The following is a 17,641-nucleotide window of genomic DNA, read 5'->3' as shown; positions in this document are numbered from 1 at the left end:
GGGCTATAGTGGGATATAGTTTCATTTACGGGGCCTGCTCTGCCCGGAGCAATTTTGCACCATAAAAACAGTTTGCAGTGCCCCTTAGAGCATCTCCACTCACGCCCCCAACAGGCCCCCAGGACGCGATTTTTCCGCCGGCGCCGAAAAAAAACCCAGTGGCGCCCCCAGGACGCCGAATTGCGCCGATTCGGCCCATTTTTTGGCCCGGCGATCTCAGGCCGAACCCAGCGCACTGGGGGCGCTTGGGGGCTCCGGAGGAAGGAAAAGCGCCACAGGGGCCACCACTGTCAGACGAAAAAAATACTTTTCTTCGCCAAAATTCGCCCCCGCGCGCTATATATAGGACGACACCTGCCTTTTCACTACCGTGCCGATCCTGATGCCGCCCACCTGCCACGGCCGGTGGTCCACCGCTAGAAAGGCCATTTCCCCGCCGAAAAGAGAGGGTTTCGCCGCGCTGCCTCCATCCCGTTCCTGGGCGAGCTTTCCAACGCTACGACCACACAGGCAGGGGATACCGACGGCTGCGCACCTCCCACGCCTGCCAGGTGTTCGACGATTTGCCTGTTCGGTGATGGACTCCGACGACGAGGAGGCGGTCATGGCGCTGCTGGAGGAGGAAGCCGAGACCGACACTCAGGACGAAGAGCACCTCATGGTCCTCGCGGCTCTGGCCGGCCTGTTTGCGAGCAATGCAAAGCCGCGGCGAGGTGGCTCGGCGCCAGGCCGCCGTAAGAGCAAGTAGAGGCATCGGCTGGAGGGTTACTGCTTTCTCTACACCGACTACTTCGCCGACGCTCCACTGCACGACGAGAAAGTATTTCAGTGCCGTTATCGAATGAGCCGAAAGCTCTTCCTCAAGATTGCGAATTCCATCCGGGAGTTCGACAACTAGTAAATTTGCAAGAAGGATTGCACCGGCACACTTGGATTCACCTCACTCAGATGTGCATGACAGCTATGAGGATGCTTGCATACATAGCTCTCGGTGATACACTGGAAGACTATGGACGCATGGTCGAGTCCACCACCATTGAGTGTTTGTACAAGTTTGGCAGGGCAGTGGTGGCAGTGTTTGGACCACAATACTTGCGATCACCCAATGCTGAAGACACTGCTCGGATTCTAGCACAGAATGCAGCAAGAGGATTCCCTGGGATGCTTGGAAGCATCGACTGCATGCATTGGGCATGGAAAAACTATCCATTTGCTTGGCATGGGATGTACAAAGGCGCCAAAGGAGCTTGCGGTGTGGTACTTGAGGCGGTGGCCACACAGGACCTCTGGATTTGGCACTCCTTCTTTGGTATGCCAGGAAATCACAGTGACATCAACGTACTGCAGTGCTCGAATGTCTTTGCCAAGCTTGTTGAAGGTCATGCTCCTCCGATGAACTTCGAGGTCAATGGGCACCACTAAAACAAGGGTACTACCTAGCAGATGGCATCTATCCGAGATGGTCCGCATTTGTGAAGACTAACCCCTGTGCCAGGAGGCAAAAACTCCTACTTTGCCAAGTGTCACGAGGCTTGCAGGAAGGATGTCGAGCGGGCATTTGGTGTGCTCCAATCTCGATTTGCTGTTGTCCAGTACCCCGCTCTGACCTGGTCGAAAGATCAAATGTGGGAAGTCATGACTTGTTGTGTCATCTTGCACAACATGATCACTGAGAGCGAGCAGGAAGAGCTAGTATTCGACACTGAACCATATTACAGGCAGGGTCCTCTTGTCCAAGTTGACCACCAGTTACCGGCATCGTGGGTTGCCTTCCTCAATATGCGTCAGGAGATCCGAGACCCACAGGTGCATCAAGAATTGCGACACGATCCGGTGGAGCACCTATGGAGGCTCAAGGGCAACGCCTAGTTTGATGCGTGATGAACTATGAGTTTTAATTTGTGTTTGAATTATGAGTTTGCTTCGTTGAACTACTCGATTTGTATTAATTTATGTGACGAACTATGTGATAAAAATTAGTTTATGATGAATTTTGTGCCGAAGAATGATGAATTTGGGCCAATTTGCGCCAAATTTGGGCCGATATCGATGGCTTGGGGGCGAACTTTGGGGGGTCGGCTGGGAACCCGAGCCCCTCCCCCTCGCACGCCGAAACTACCGCCCGTTGGCCCCCAAGCGGCAATATTTCGACTCCCTGGGGCCGAACGACTGGAGATGCTCTTATACTCGTTTTTATGGGTCAACTTTTAAGGGATCTACTAGAGATGCTTTTAGGATCCTATTTACTTTCCTAGTCCTAGCCATCCACGACTTGGTTGACATGCATTGTCCATATAACAGGCAGGCTATAGCGAGTGTACCGAGGAGTTAGATAGCTTTTGTTTATTCGTGAGTTACGAGATATATAGAAAAATGTTCGAGTTATGGGCAGCCATATCTTGTGTATTATCTATGATTTTTTCATCGTGAAAATTTACGAGCGACGGAGGGTTGATCATCATATCGATGCCTACATACTGATCCAAGGGGATCATTATTTTTATTTGTGTATTTTGTACGCGGGTGAAAATTATTATTGGAGGTTGTGAGGAGGAACAAGGTGGGTGACGAACAGTTGATCAAGAGTCGCCGTGAAAGATCGGGCCATCTGCACGCATGAATAAGCGTCTCGCTAGTTTGTGTTTCACCAGATAGCATTCAGTCTCCAAGGCAACTACCTTGGAAGTGGCACATTCTCTGTAACCACTTTAGAAATTCTGATCGAGCGGTGTTCGGAAATTTCGAGAGGGCAGCCGAAGGTTTGCCAACTATGTCGGTGGTTTCGAACGGAATGGTTGGCAACTTCGACATGCTAGAGTTTGCAACGGCTATATCTAGACGAACTACTCGGCGGTTCGACTGGAAGAGCTTGGCAGCTCTGAAAAGGTAGGAAAGTTAGCTATATATAGTGGAGGAAGTTCGAAGGCTTTTGAGGGCATTTGGTTTGAGTGTTAAGCACACGGGGAAAGAAACTCATCATAACATCCTCGTCCCTTTTAAATAGTATCGGTAATGTCTATGGACTCAGTGCGATTTTGGACCACTAAAATAAAAATGGAGAATCCTTAGCTTTGCCAACACTTTTCTTCATGATAATTTGTGGGGGTCGCCTTTCATTTCCTTCGTTGCAACTAGAAGGAACTTTCCTGAGATAAGCTAGATAAATCATTAGTTTCTTGAGATATGTTGACATTAATTACCAAAAATCCATCAAGGGAATTAGATGCACTTTTAGGTTCCCCTCCCTCCTACTACCGATAGAGCAGTCGACGGGGGTGAGGAAACCCCGGTGATGTTGGTTGCCGGGTCACCTCTGTTTTCTCTTTTCCCTAAATGGTGTTGTGGCGATAGGTATCTCACTAGGAAAACTTCGACACTGGTGTTGGATTAGCGACGTTCTTATGAGAAGAGTTTCATCACCGCCGGCTCGACGTGAGCTTGATTTTACCATAGATGTAATTGCAACTTGTGAAGTAGAGGATGGCGGCGATGACCTCGACAAGATTCACGAAGATTTATCTTGTGTCTTTCCCACATCCTTTTTATTTTTTTGAATTCCTCCAAAAACACATATGCTAATTCTCAGTCGATGTTGAGAACTGTCAAAGATCCTGCAAGATACCATATTTTCTAATATGAAAAAACAAGCTCACCTGAGAAATACTATTTTTCAACCAACCGAAAGTGAGACGATACAATATGTTTTGCACCCAATGAAAAAGTTATCACAACCGTGAACAATTTTAGATATGTACAAACAAATTTGTAAAGCTGACCGGGGAAAGAGATTTTCCTCAATCCCAATTTCCCACAACAACTTTGCACCCAAAATATGTGAAGAATCGCTAAGGGCATGCATAATTTGTGTTTTGGTTTAGTGTGGGATTCGAGGTGGGCTGGGGGGAGGGGGCTAACATACGGTGGTTTTGTGTTTTTGTTTAGTGTGGGATTCAAGGGGGGTGCTAACGCATACTGGGATCGTACTTTGGGTAATTGCACTAAAAATGGTCTGAATTCAGATTCACCTTCATTGGCAAAGCTAATTCCAAATAGTTGTTTTGTTTCAGCTTCTAGTTTTTCCTGCAAGAATCTGTTTTTTTTTAACCGGGCAAAAGACTTGCCAGCCTAAAGCCGAAACAAGCAGGGCAAGATCTAGACAGTACAGTAAAAGTATGTGTTATATGTAGAAGTGCATGCTTTAGCCAATGCAATCAAAAGACCGATCTGTTAGAAAAGACTAAACAATACATTTATACATCAACATTGTATAATAGTTATAAGTTCTTTATGTCACCTCTTGTAAATGCTCACATGAATATAAGCACCTCTCTTGTACAAGGACTTGGATGATCCCTCTGTCAGAAAAAAAGAAAGGGACTTGGAGGATCTCAAGTCGTTAACCCATTTTTTTGTACTCCCTCCCCTAAACAGGACTTTGGTGTTGAAACTGTCGCCCTCCCTTCTCTGTTTTCTCATTGTCCTCTTTCATGTAATCCTGTCGAACACAACAAAGAGCAATTTCACCAATTTCCAATTTTTTAGTAGATTAAACGTTTCTTCAGCAATGTTAAGTGTGTAGCAGAGTATGCAGGCCCTGATGTTGCTTTGTTCAGCTCGAATGAGAAAGAAGCAAATCATATCCTCGTATCATTTTATACTTTCAGCGAGAGAGAGAATCAAACTTACATAGTGGCATGTGTTCAGTATTGCAGCTGCTCAGAGTGTACAACAACTTCACCAAACTGAAGCGCCTGAAGGAAATTAACAATCAACAAACGAAATCTTCCATAATCTGCATTACTTGGCTTATTACACGCTTTCCATAAACAAGCTCCATACAAAACCAAGCCCCATGCCCCATGTTGCTCGCCAACCCAAAATCTATACAACAAACTTTGTTTTCAATATATAGGCCTCAAATATAAGCCATGCGACTGAAACAGAGCACGCATAGCACCGCAAAGAATGAAAAATGCCACAACCCTTGGCAGGAAACTGTCAGCACAACGTTCTCCCAGGTTAGTACGCCGTTCTTCGGGTAGCGCTATGGTCATGGCCATGAGTCCAGAAGGCTGCCCCCTACCCCGGTCCTCTTTGAAGTTGGAAGAAGATCTACTTGCACCAGCCTGATTCGGGCAGCCATCTGGATATGCACTGTGGCGAACAATCAAGCCTTGCAGACTGTACTGCTGTTGCCGCCAGTCACTAGCACTGTATAGCTATCTTCGGTCACTGTGGAACGAGTGTTGCTGTCTATTGATGGCGCTCTCGCTTCCCGATGCTGGGCCGTCTACTTGGAGACGGTGTCTTGCCACAGCCAGCTAACCTCATCACTGTTGGTGAAATGAAATCAACATTCAATAAACTATTTCATGAGTCGACTTACTTAGGAGTAGGTAACAGAAGCTACACTTACCTCTTTCCCTCTCAAGCTCCTGGTCCAACTCCTCTTTCCATTTTCGTTGCCTCTCAGCAAAGCTGATGCTGTTATCAGAAATAAGTCCCCTATTAGATCATGTACCAGTGCTAGCAGAGATGCAATGCACCTAAGGTTTTTGCACATAATTTCAGTCATCGAAGCAAGGTTAGGTATGTAAGCAAACCTTGGGCTATCTTGGACATCAATATGAACTTTATCCCCAAGCTCATTGAGCTGAGGGGAAGCTATTTCTCTCAAAATCCGGCTGCTATCTACACCGCCGTCTCTTGAGAATTGCCTGCTGCAGCTTTCAGCCATCGTACTGCTATTCAAAATGGTATCACAAGGCGTTGCCACCGCTGGACCTCCCCTCATCTTACCTGGAGGCGACTTTCCACGAGGGGGTAGTTTCGGACTATTTATGAATTTACCATTGGAAGTTTGATCAACTCCATGAGAGCTCCCGGCATTCACTTTATTGTAGAATTCTTCATATAAAGGTGTTTGTAGCTTCTTCAGATCAAGGGCCTGACGAGAAAACCAGCAAGTAGCATTTAAGTACTAGCAGTAAGGTACTGTATTTGTGTATTCTCATAAGTGTAAAGTACCTTTTCATCAAGAAATGCTTCTATTTTTGACTCGGTAAGTACATCGTCATCTTCACAACTTCCCTCGCAAGGGAAGGTAAAATCATTTTCGGTCATGCTGCTTTCAGGATGCTTGGCTAATCCACCAAATTCCCTCGACTGATGAGAACTTTGCTCTGGGCTCATGTTGTACTTGCTTTTCCAGTCATCATCAAATGGTTCAGACATAGGATTATAGCTCTGGAATTGACAGACCCCAGAATTAAACATGAGGACATAACAACTTCTTTCATATATCAAATTTTGAAATGCAGAGTAGAAGATCAAACGAAATTCTTAGAGAAGTTAACAGCTGAAGCAAAACTCTTACAGATCCAACTGCTGGATGATCGTCTTTGTCAGCAAACTCACACATGTCATCGTCATCACCACCACCCTCCCATAGGGGTTTGATTTTAGATGATCTGTTTGAATTAATTGTTGACCAGTTGCCAGAATGATTCAAACCCCTGGGAGCAATTAAATAAGTTGCAGTGTCATAAAAAGAAAACAAAAATGAGATTGTGTAGAATGGCACGAGCTCAGGAATCACAGGAGTTACTTACATCTCTGTTGGCGTATCCGCATCATGTGCGAAAAGCTCATTCACGGAAGCATCCTGTGTCATTGTTTAGAGAGGTTAGGTTAGTACTAAGCCAAACAAGCTGAGCAAGCGACGTCATTATGCCAGCAATCCAACCTTCTGTGGAGTACGATTGAGTAGCTGCCGGTCATCAAATTCTCCGGTCACAAACGGATGCTGCAATAAGTCGTTTGAGATGTCACATTTACAAACAAACGAAAATAGCATCATCATACACTTAGAACCATAGACATGTTTAAGATGCAGGAAATCAAATCGAATGTACCTTCAATAAATCTGACGCGCTAGACCTCAGCTCTGGTTCCCTGGAAGAAGAAAATTACCCACAGCAACAGATAAGAAAGTCAGAAAACTTCAGTTGCAAGTAGTTTTGTAATGCTTTCAGACAAAATATTAGTGAGGTGAAAGATATGACAACAACAGGCATACTTCTGCAGGCATTTCAGCAGAAAATCTTTAGCCTCTGGTGAGATATGTTCAGGTATTGGTGGGTGCGACTTTGTGGTTCCAACATGAAATAGAAGCGCAACCTGAAAAAGATTTCGTTAGTGCAATGAATAACCAAAAAATAAAACAACTTTTAGGACCTGGGAGGACAAAAGTTTACCTCCTGATACTGCTGGCTCCATGGTGGTTTACCAGTAGCCATTTCAATGACTGTGCATCCCACACTCCAGATATCTGCAGAGCTGAGAGATTGGAAGGGTGGGGATCAGCTCATAAAATAAGAACAAATAGAGAATGAGATGAATGAAATAGTTTTTTTGTACATTAGAATAATCTTATACTCCCTTAGTTGTTAGTACAAATTAGACATCCATAAGAATATTTTTTTAGGTAAACATCCATAAGAATATTTTTTTAGTGTATATTAAAGCTACAAATTAAATATTAGCCGATTATCTCACAATAAGAAATACTGTTGCTGCTTGCTGCTTGCTGCTCAGCTTGTTCTGTGCTTGGACAAAAATAAGGCATAAATAAACTAATACATCAAAATGGAACTGTAAGGCCCTATGGGTAACTCAGGAGGTAGACATATTGTTCTGACCAAGTAGTGCTTTCGTGCTTCCCCGAAATCTAGTAGTGGTCTAGTGGATAGTTCCAATCCAGGTCCATGATTTGGTATAAAACTTCCATTTTCCAAGTTATCAACTTATCATTGAAGCAGGGAAACTTTTAGCATTTTTTATTTCTTAAAAGTATTGGAAAAATATAGAACTAAAATATGGTACTCTGGGATTAATTAGTGCATAGGCTTTGGGCCTGTCCAAATTCAAAAATAAAGGCAAGAAATAAAGTACTGGAAGAGTTTCACATACAAGGTATGCCCACTCCCCACAATGACTTCAGGTGCCATCCAGTGTGGCGTGCCTTTCATCGTTTTAGCTGCTGTCATAGTAGCCTGACACCAAAGCATTGAACATTGTCGTTAAGTGCATTGACATGGGAATTACTTGCACAAAGAAAGCACAGTGACAAATGAATCATCACATCTACTAATGACAGATAAAGTTGTAGCAGGCGGATAACTTATATACAATGATGTTGCAACAAACGTGCGGAGTTATCAACAATACGGTGCGCAAGGGTCTTTCCATGAAATCAGTAATCATATTATTGTAAGTTAGGAGGATTGGCACTGCAACATAAGATAATGTTACTCCGCAAGAAAATTAAAGGGGGGGGGGGGATAACAACATGTTATCCTTTGGACCATCCTATTTTTGGAATTGCAAGTTTAACAAACCATGTATTAATCCTTGGATAAGCCTGCTCGGAACTAAACTCACACTTTTCACACTTCCATGTTTCATGCACACAGGTAGTCAAGAGCAATAAATAAGAATCCATAATCTGATGGCATAATTACACAGGAAAGGTTTAACATTTGCTATTCTGTTGTAAATTACTGTTTTGATCACTTGACAAGCACATGAAGGCTTTACTTCTTCCAAGCTAGATTATACTCGACCTTAACAGCATACTGAACATCGATCTTACCAACTTGGCAACTTGCTTAGATGCCCCAAAATCAGCAAGCTTAATGCAGCCTTTGTTATCAACAAGAATGTTTGCACCCTGAATTAAAAACAATCCCATGATCATCAAGATAATTAGCACAGCCAAACAATCAAATGACACAAAGACTCTAGTATATTCAGGCTTCAGAGTTTTTACCTTAATGTCTCTATGTATTATTGCATTGCTATGCAGATATTCCAACCCTTGCAAAATCTGCCTAGTATACTTCCTAATGACCTGATCAAAATACACAACGAATCAGTTTCTCTTCTGTGAGTCAAATCACAGAAAACCACATGATTGATGGTTACTTACTGCCTCCGGGAATGAACCGAGTTTTCCAAGAAGCGACTGGATAGACCCTCCAGGAACAAACTCCAGCAGGATATTCAGTGTGTCTTCCTCACGGACTGTCCCAAGGTACCTCTTCTCAAACCAAAGGAAGCACATAGATCAAACAACTAGTCTAGCAGTCAAGTATAGAGAATCTAAAATGTAATCGATCTTTCATCTACTAACCACAATATTGGGGTGCGAAAGGTTCTTGAGGAGCTTCACTTCTTCCTCAAGTTCTCTTATATGCGCCTAATCGTAGAAACAAAAGCCACAAATCACCTCACATAAAGGAAAGCCTCAACAACTAAACTGGTAACCAAATCGGTTGGAGAAGTGCTACTCACTTGGGCTTTCTCCCGGGTCGCGTTGGTGCTCCCGATCAAAACCTGGAACCGAAAATCATACAAGGGAGAGGAGTTAGTCTAACGAATGACTCCAAGTCTCCAGACAGTACAAACCAGATCACCAAATCGCGAAATCCCGGCACCTGCTTTACTGCGAGGAGCTCCCCGGTGTCCAGGTTCATCCCGAGGTAGACCTGCCCGAACGCGCCGGAGCCGATCATCTCGCCCTTCCGCCACCGGATCGGCGGGATCTCCCCCGCGCGGCCGCCCCCGTCGGCGGGCACGGGCGTCGGCGGCAGCAGGCGGCGCGGCGGCGAGGGGCTCTTGGAGATGAGCCCGAGCAGCCCCATCCCCCTCGACTTGCGGAGGCAGGAGCTGATCCGGACGCCGATACCCCCCGCAGGGCCCCCGCCGAGGGGGCCCGCCGGAGGCTCCGGGGGCGCGGCGGCGCTGGTGCGGAAGTTGATGGATCGGCGCACGGAGTCGAACAGATCGTGGAACCCGGCGCCGGCGCCGCCGCCGGGGCCAGCGGCGTCCCGTCGCATGGCCCGCGGTCTAGGCTCGGGCGCGCGCCTTCGGTGTCGTGTCGGCGGCGGCGTCGCGTCGGATGGTGGGGTGGGGATCGAATCGGGGGGGAGTGGGGGAGGATGGAGGCGCCGCTCTCGGCTGCGGGATTTTGAAATTCTGGGGTTTGCGGGGGCGGTGAATGGACCTAGATGCCCCTCGCGACCGTTAGGCGCGGCGAGGAATCGGCTTTGGGGATGGGAGTACGTACGTGTGGCCGCGTTGATTAACCGGGGGAGCGCTGTGCGCCAGGAACGGGTGCCACGTCAGGTCAAGTGGACAGGGAAAAGAATGCGCTGCTGCCATGAAGCTCAGTCAGTTCAAATCCATACTAAATCAGCCACCCGTTTCTAAATATAAGTACTCCTAGGTTTTAATAAAGACTACATACAAATGTATATAGACATTTTCAAGAGTACATTCACTCATTTTGCTTCGTATGTAGTCCGCGTTGAAATCTTTAAAAAGACTTATATTTAAGAACGGATGGAGTATTTTGGGATGAAGAGAGTACAAATGTCAAGGCCACAGACAGCTCAGGCTCGACAAAGGACAGAGACCCGGCCTCACCACCGGCTCGGCCCATCAGGCAGAAGCGGCCCAACAGCAGGGTCAGCAGGCCGGAGTGGGTGTGAACCAGTTCCCCACCAGCTACTTAACGCTGACTCACACGCAAGCGCTAGGTATCCAGTGGATCACGGCGAAACCGGCGGCGGCTCTCTTTCCCTTTCCCTTCCTCCCAATTTGTGTATCCAATGATTGTAATCCTAATTGCCACTAGATTCGTGAGATACTGCAATAGATCGAGAGAGATATCATTGGGTTGTTAACATCTGGTATTCGGAGCCATCGATCCACACCCTGGCGCATCTGATCGAGATGAGGCTGCAGAAATCGATCAAGGATCGACTTAGCGCCATGGATCCGTCCTTCAAAGACTACTTCGACAAGCTCACCAACTCTCTCGACGCGATCCACTCCGACATCCGCTCCCACACCGCCAAGCTGGACGATCTGGGCCAATGGCGCCCCGATCTGGAGCGGCGTGTGGATCAGCTCGGCGGCGGTCGCCAAACTCCAAGCGCGACCTGCAATCACCACGGAGGAGCGGCCGGTGGAGGCACCAGCGCCGCCACCACCCGCACCACCAGCGCCGCTGCATGACCACGTCGGCACCAGCAAGCGCGCGGAGGGCGACGCCCTCGGGTCAATCGACCACGGCATCGACGTCCTACCACGGGGTCTGGCACCGACGTTCGCGTGGGTGGCCACCCTGACCAACGGTCAGTCACAACTCCCCATCTCGTCTACCATCGCATCTCCATACGCGCATGCAAGCTAACTTCTCGCGGGAATTGGCTAGGCTCATCCATCGATCGGGTTTCCCCAATTCACGGGCAAGAACCCGCGGCTGTGGAAGACACTGTGCGAGCAGTATTTTCACATGTTTGACATACATGAGAAGTTTTGGGTCCCAATGGCCTCACTGAATTTTTCTGGCTCCGCATCGGTGTGGTTGCAATCGGTGCAGAGGAAGTTGACTGAGTTTGATTGGGAGTCATTCTCGTCACTGCTGTGTACGAGATTTGGTCGCGACCGTCACCAGCTCCTAATCCGCCAGTTTTATTCTCTGTCACGGAAAACATTCGTAGCTGATTACATTGAGCAATTTGAGTTGATTATTAGTCACCTGTCTGCATACTCTGAATCCATTCATCCTTATTATTACCTTACCCATTTTTTCGAGGGACTCTGAGCCGACATCCACGCGGTGGTGCTGGTGCAGCGGCCGCCCGACCTCGACACCGCGTGCGCCCTGGCGCTGCTCCAGGAGGAGGTGGCGGATCGTGCCTCGCGAGAGCGCGCACGCTCCAGCATGGCGCGTGCCACCATCCCGGATTGGAGCCACCGTAACAGCACGGGAGTACCCATGGCGCTTCCACCACCACCTCAAGGACGACCGCCGACGACGCCGACAGCCACAGATCGGCGCGCGGTGGAGGCCAGCCGTGCTGACAGCACCAAACTCAAGGCATTGCGGGGATATCGCCGTGCAAAGGGCCTATGCTTCAAGTGCGGGGAGCGCTGGGGCAGGACCACAGCTGCCCCACCAGCGTTCAACTCCACGTCCTCGAGGAGCTCCTCGAGCTGTTCGGCCTCGACTCCGACGGCGATTCCCCAAGCCCACTGCTCGACGACGCGTTAGCAGAAACAGCGATGGCGATCTCGCGCCACGCCCTTACCGGCGACACGTCCCCGAAGGCGATTCGCCTTCACGCGTGGTTGCAAGGCCACGAGGTGCTGCTGCTGGTGGATTCCAGGAGCTCTATGTCCTTCATCGACGCGCGCCTCACGTCAGTTCTGATGGGCATGTTACCTCTCTGCCGACCTTGTCGCGTCAAGGTTGCTGAGGATGCGAACTTTTCTGCGTCTCCCACATACCACAATGCAGTTGGGTATCGCAGACGCACGAGTTCATTACTGACATGAAGGTGTTGTCGTTGGGCGTGTATGACGCCATCCTCGGCATGGACTGGCTCGAGGAACATAGCCCGATGAGCGTGGACTGGCCGGGCAAACAGTTGTTGATCACCACTCCGCGTGGACCGGCACAATTGCGAGGCCACCAAGAGGGCGTTGGCCCCTGCCCCGAGATCAATGCCTTGCAGCTGCAATCCTTGCAAAAACAGGGCTCACTAACGCAAGTTGTCCAGCTATATCAAGTCACTGAAGGAGACGAAGTGTACACACCAACACCTGACAACATTCAGAAAGTTATCGACCAGTTTGAAGATGTGTTTGGAGAACCAACAGGCCTTCCCCCGCGCCGAGATTGCGATCACAGGATACCGCTGATGGCTGGAGCACAGCCGGTGAACTTGAGGCCATACAGGCACAAACCTGAACACAAAGATGAGATCGAGAAGCAAGTACAGGAGATATTAAGGTCAGGTGTTATTCAGCGTAGCCACAGTCCCTTCTCTTCACCCGTGATCCTAGTCAAAAAGAAAGATGGCACGTGGCGGTTATGCATAGATTATCGACAGCTCAACGCTATGACCATAGTGGGCAAGTATCCTGTGCCCATGATCGAGGAGCTACTTGATGAATTACATGGGGCTCAGTGGTTCTCCAAGCTCGACTTGCGACCAGGTTATCATCAAATCAGACTGGCTGAAGGGGAGGAATTCAATATTGCCTTCCAAACTCACTCGGGTCATTTTGAATTCAAGATCTTTTCATATGGCCTGGCTGGAGGGCCCACAACCTTTAACGATGCTATCACCGACACACTTCACCCATTGATGCGCGAGTGTGTCATGTCCTTCTTCGACGACATATTAGTGTTCAGCAAGACACTGCAAGAGCATGCCGAACACCTCAGACAAGTCTTTGAACTCCTTCACCGTGACCAATGGAAGGTGAAACGAAGCAAGTGCAGTTTTGGGCAGCAAAGGATAACCTACTTGGGGCATGTTATCAGTGCTGAAGGTGTGGCAACAGATCCCACAAAGACTGAAGCAGTAGTTGTGTGGCCCACACCCACGAACGTGAAGGAAGTCAGACAGTTCTTGGGGCTGGCAGGGTACTATCACCGTTTCGTTCGGCAGTTTGGGATTCTAGCTCGACCACTCTTCAATCTCCTCAAGAAGGGAACACTGTTCGTATGGACAGACAACACTAAACAGAGCTTTCAAATCCTCAAACGGGGTCTGGTCACAGCATCGGTGCTTTCCCTACTAGATTTTCAGAAACAGTTCACTGTGGAAACTGACGCATGCGATACAGGAATTGGGGTATTCCTGCAGCAAGAAGGGCATCCCATCGCTTTTATGAGTAAAGCACTCTACCCAGGTATCAGGGTCTGTCCACTTACGAGAAGGAGTACCTGGCAGTGATTGCTGCAGTTAACCAGTGGCGACCGTACCTGCAGTCCGTGGAGTTCATCATCAAGACAGACCAACGCAGCTTGGTTTACTTACAGGAGCAGTGACTCACTACTCCCTGGCAGCAGCGAGCTTTCACCAAGTTGCTCGGGTTGCAATACAAGATTGTGTACAAGAAAGGCGTGGAGAATGAAGCTGTAGACGCACTATCTCGCTTACACCATCCAGAGCATACCATGGCGATCTCAAGCTGCCAACCAACATGGATCGAGGATATCGTGGCAAGCTACAATTCCAACCCTCAAGCACAGTGCCTCCTGGAACAATTGGCAGTCAGGCCGCATCCTAAAGGGCGTTTCAGCTTGTCGCAAGGGATCCTATGTTTCAGAAATCGCATTTGGCTTGGAGGTAGCACCGCGCTACAGCAGTAGATCATCTCTGCCTTCCATGACAGCCCGGTGGGGGGACACTCTGGATTCCTGGTCACCTACAAACAGATCAGGCGTCTGTTCGCGTGGCCAAAAATGAAAACTCATGTCCTTCAATATGTTCAGTGCTGCCAAATTTGTCAGCAGGCCAAGTCAGAGCGGGTGGCTTCGCCAGGCCTTCTCCAGCCACTCCCAATTCATAACGCATCGTGGGATATGATCACGATGGACTTCATTGATGGCCTTCCACAATCAGGTCAGTACAATTGCATCTGGGTCTTGGTCGATAAGATGACCAAATTCGCGCACTTCCTGCCACTTGCCCATCCTTACACTGCTTCTCGCTTGCTCTGATCTACATGCAATGCATCTATCCTATCCACAGCTTCCCTCAGTCGATCGTTTCTAACCGTGATCCCGTCTTCACTAGCCATTTTTGGCAAGAGCTTTTTCGTCATGCTGGTACTGATCTCCGCATGAGCACTTCCAACCACCCACAAACCGATGGATAATCAGAGCGTGTGAATCAATGCCTTGAAACATTTTTGCGTTGCTTCACACATTCTTGCCCTAAGTGTTGGAGCCACTCGATTCCCCTCGCGCGGTTCTGGTACAATGCAGCGCCACATTCGGCAATTGGCATGAGTCCCTTCATGGCCATGTTTGGGCATGAACCCCGCCATTGGGGCATCACTGCCACATCTTCTTGTTCGGTTCCCGCCCTACAGACCTGGCTCGATGAGTGTGCCATGATTCAGGACTTGTTGCAGCAACACCTTCAACGAGCTCGTCTGCGTATGAAGCAACAAGCAAACAAGAAACGCTCGGAACGCGTGTTTGAGGTCGGCGACAAGGTTTACCTGCAAACATCGGTGGCCAAACGCGCCAACCACAAGCTCTCCTTCCGCTACTACGTGCCATACTCCATCATCACCAAGATCAACCATGTGGCCTACAAACTGGAGCTATCGGCAGACGCCTCGGTGCACCCAGTCTTCCATGTGTCACTGCTTGGGAACGCTCTTCTGCCAGGTACGCCAGTTCAACAATAGCTCCCTACCACACCTGATGCACCCGCAGTTCCAGTACAGATTTTGACTTCACGCTGGCGTCGCAAGCGAGGTGCCATGGTTGAGCAGGTCTTTATCAGGTGGTCTGATCCTGCAACACTCGGTGACACTTGGGAAAACAAACAAGAACTCCAAGCTCGCTTTCCTGCTGCAGAGGTTTGGAGGCAAGCCTCATCGCAAGAAGGAGGGGGTGTCAAGGCCACAGACAACTCAGGCTTGACAAAGGACAAAGACCCGGCCTTGCCACCGGCTCGGCCCATCAGGCAGAAGCGGCCCAACAGCAGGGTCAGCGGGCCGGAGTGGGTGTGAACCAGTTCCCCACCAGCTACTTAACGCTGACTCACATGCAAGCGCTAGGTATCCAGTGGATCACAGCGAAACCGGCGACGGCTCTCTTTCCCTTTCCCTTCCTCCCCAATTCGTGTATCCAGTGATTGTAATCCTAATTGCCACTAGATTCGTGAGATACTGCAATAGATCGAGAGATATATCACTGGTTTGTTAACAACAAAACTCTAAAGCATTTTGATATATGATTATTTTTATAATACTCCCTCCATTCCCTTATAGAAGGCCACTATGAAAAATACATTTTGCATCTATACAAGGCCACAAACAGTGATCGAGGCAAACATTAATGATGTTTCCTCGTACGAGCAACTTGTTTAATACTTGCGTGCATGTAGTCATAATGACACTGCGCTACTTCCTTCTCGATCCTTCCTTGCATGTATGCAGGCCTATTGTAAGGGCATATTTATCCCTTAGTAGTTTTGGTGATTGATGACAATGCTTTTGCGGACTAATCGTGTGCATTGAGCATTTTAGATGTATCATGTCTAGGCATAAGACGATTTGGTGCCCCTCGGAGCTTATTGAAGACGGCGTTTATCTACGTTTCTTTTCGGTGGATTTGAGTCGTAGGAAAGCCGTACCATTAAGAGGGGGTCCGCGTTGGAAAGGTTTGGGTGGAATCATCACGTACACGTCTGTTCCTTTCTGCACCACCTTTCCTTTGGCTCTTTGGAGCATCCTCCGTTTCTCCGTGTCTATGCAAAATAAAGGACTTCTAGTGTTGCTGAACTGGGGCATGCGGTAGTACTGCTCTTCGGAGTAGTAGTACCGCAGGGCCTTGCGGTAGTACCGGCAATGGGCGCGGTAGTACCACAGGTGCTCACGGTAGTACCGCTCCTTGGGTGCGGTAGTACCGTGGCCTCAGGCCAGGCACAACTGCACGAGCGGAAGTAGGGGTGGATGTAATATTTTACATCCGCGCCCTACACGGTAGTACCTCTCCAGGCTTGCGGTAGTACCATGGCCTTTGGCCAGGCACAACAGCACGAGCGGAAGTATGGGCGGATGTAATTTTTTACATCCCCGCCCTACGCGGTAGTACCGCGCCAGGCTTGCGGTAGTACATTGTCGGATTTTTGCATAGATCAAAACTCAGGGAAGTAGCCACGGATGTATTTTTATATGTCCGTGCCTTCCCAGCCTAGACTAACCCTGCCTTGCGGTAGTACCGCAAGGGGGAGCGGTAGTACCGCGCCAACGGTTCTACCGCTCTCTGCTTCTACACAACAGGGTTGGTCTAGCTCCTGCCACGCCAGCAGTAGTACCATAGAGCCATGCGGTAGTACAGCAGGCCCTTGTGGTAGTACCGCTTGTCTGGTGCGGTAGTACTGCTCTTCGCAGGCTGAGTTAGTGGATAACGGTTGGATTTGTTCTTTCACTATAAAAGGGGAGTCTTCTTCTCCGAGTTAACCACCTCTTCCACCCTTAAGCTCCATTGTTGCTCTAAGCTCCATTTTTGCCCGATCTCTCTCCCTAGCCAATCAAACTTGTTGATTTTCTAGGGATTGGTTGAGGAGGCCACGATCTACACTTCCACCAAGAGAAATTTGATCCCCCCACTAATCCCTTGTGAATCTTGTCACTCTTGGGTGTTTGAGCACCCTAGATGGTTGAGGTCATCGCGAAGCTATATTCCATTGTGGTGAAGCTTCGTGGTGTTGTTGGGAGCCTCCAATTAAGTTGTGGAGATTGCCCCAACCTTGTTTGTAAAGGTTCGGTCGCCGCCTCCAAGGGCACCAATAGTGGAATCACGGCATCTCGCATTGTGTGAGGGCATGAGGAGAATACGGTGGCCCTAGTGGCCTCTTGGGGAGCATTGTGCCTCCACACCGCTCCAACGGGGACGTACTTCCTCTCAAAGGGAAGGAACTTCGGTAACACATCCTCGTCTTCACCGGCTCCACTCTTGGTTATTTCGTCCCTTTACTTGTGCAAGCTTATCATGTATTACATTCCTTGCTTGCTTGTGTACTTGTTGTTGTGG

General features: G+C 48.7%; 1 protein-coding gene across 1 annotated transcript; it reads right to left on the bottom strand.

Annotated features, from left to right (window-relative positions):
• Positions 1-4,761: 4,761 nt before the first annotated feature.
• Positions 4,762-10,046, bottom strand: LOC125509184 (mitogen-activated protein kinase kinase kinase NPK1-like). Its single transcript, XM_048674096.1, has 17 exons — positions 9,498-10,046; positions 9,355-9,396; positions 9,194-9,259; positions 8,990-9,100; positions 8,831-8,911; positions 8,654-8,731; positions 7,972-8,054; positions 7,257-7,338; positions 7,079-7,179; positions 6,915-6,954; positions 6,746-6,805; positions 6,612-6,664; positions 6,377-6,515; positions 6,028-6,246; positions 5,604-5,947; positions 5,417-5,484; positions 4,762-5,333 (listed from the first exon to the last, which is right to left on the bottom strand). The coding sequence occupies exons 1-17, from the start codon at positions 9,897-9,899 to the stop codon at positions 5,254-5,256; spliced, it is 2,049 nt and encodes a 682-aa protein (XP_048530053.1). The 5' UTR covers positions 9,900-10,046; the 3' UTR covers positions 4,762-5,253.
• Between the last annotated feature and the right edge of the window lie 7,595 nt (positions 10,047-17,641).

This window comes from Triticum urartu, chromosome 5 (assembly GCF_003073215.2).
Source record: "Triticum urartu cultivar G1812 chromosome 5, Tu2.1, whole genome shotgun sequence".
NCBI lineage: Eukaryota > Viridiplantae > Streptophyta > Magnoliopsida > Poales > Poaceae > Triticum > Triticum urartu.
The sequence above is the reverse complement of the archived record's forward strand: the minus strand, read 5'-3'. Positions and strand labels throughout refer to the sequence as shown.

What these genes read in the sequence shown, in the direction of transcription:
- LOC125509184 (XM_048674096.1), bottom strand. Translation starts at nt 9,899, where the DNA reads ATGCGACGGGACGCCGCTGGCCCCGGCGGCGGCGCCGGCGCCGGGTTC. An exon ending in GGAGCCAGCAGTATCAGGAG is followed by an intron (nt 7,180 to 7,256) that starts GTAAACTTTTGT and finishes AATCTTTTTCAG; the next exon opens with GTTGCGCTTCTATTTCATGT. An exon ending in ATCATCCAGCAGTTGGATCT is followed by an intron (nt 6,247 to 6,376) that starts GTAAGAGTTTTG and finishes TGTCAATTCCAG; the next exon opens with AGCTATAATCCTATGTCTGA.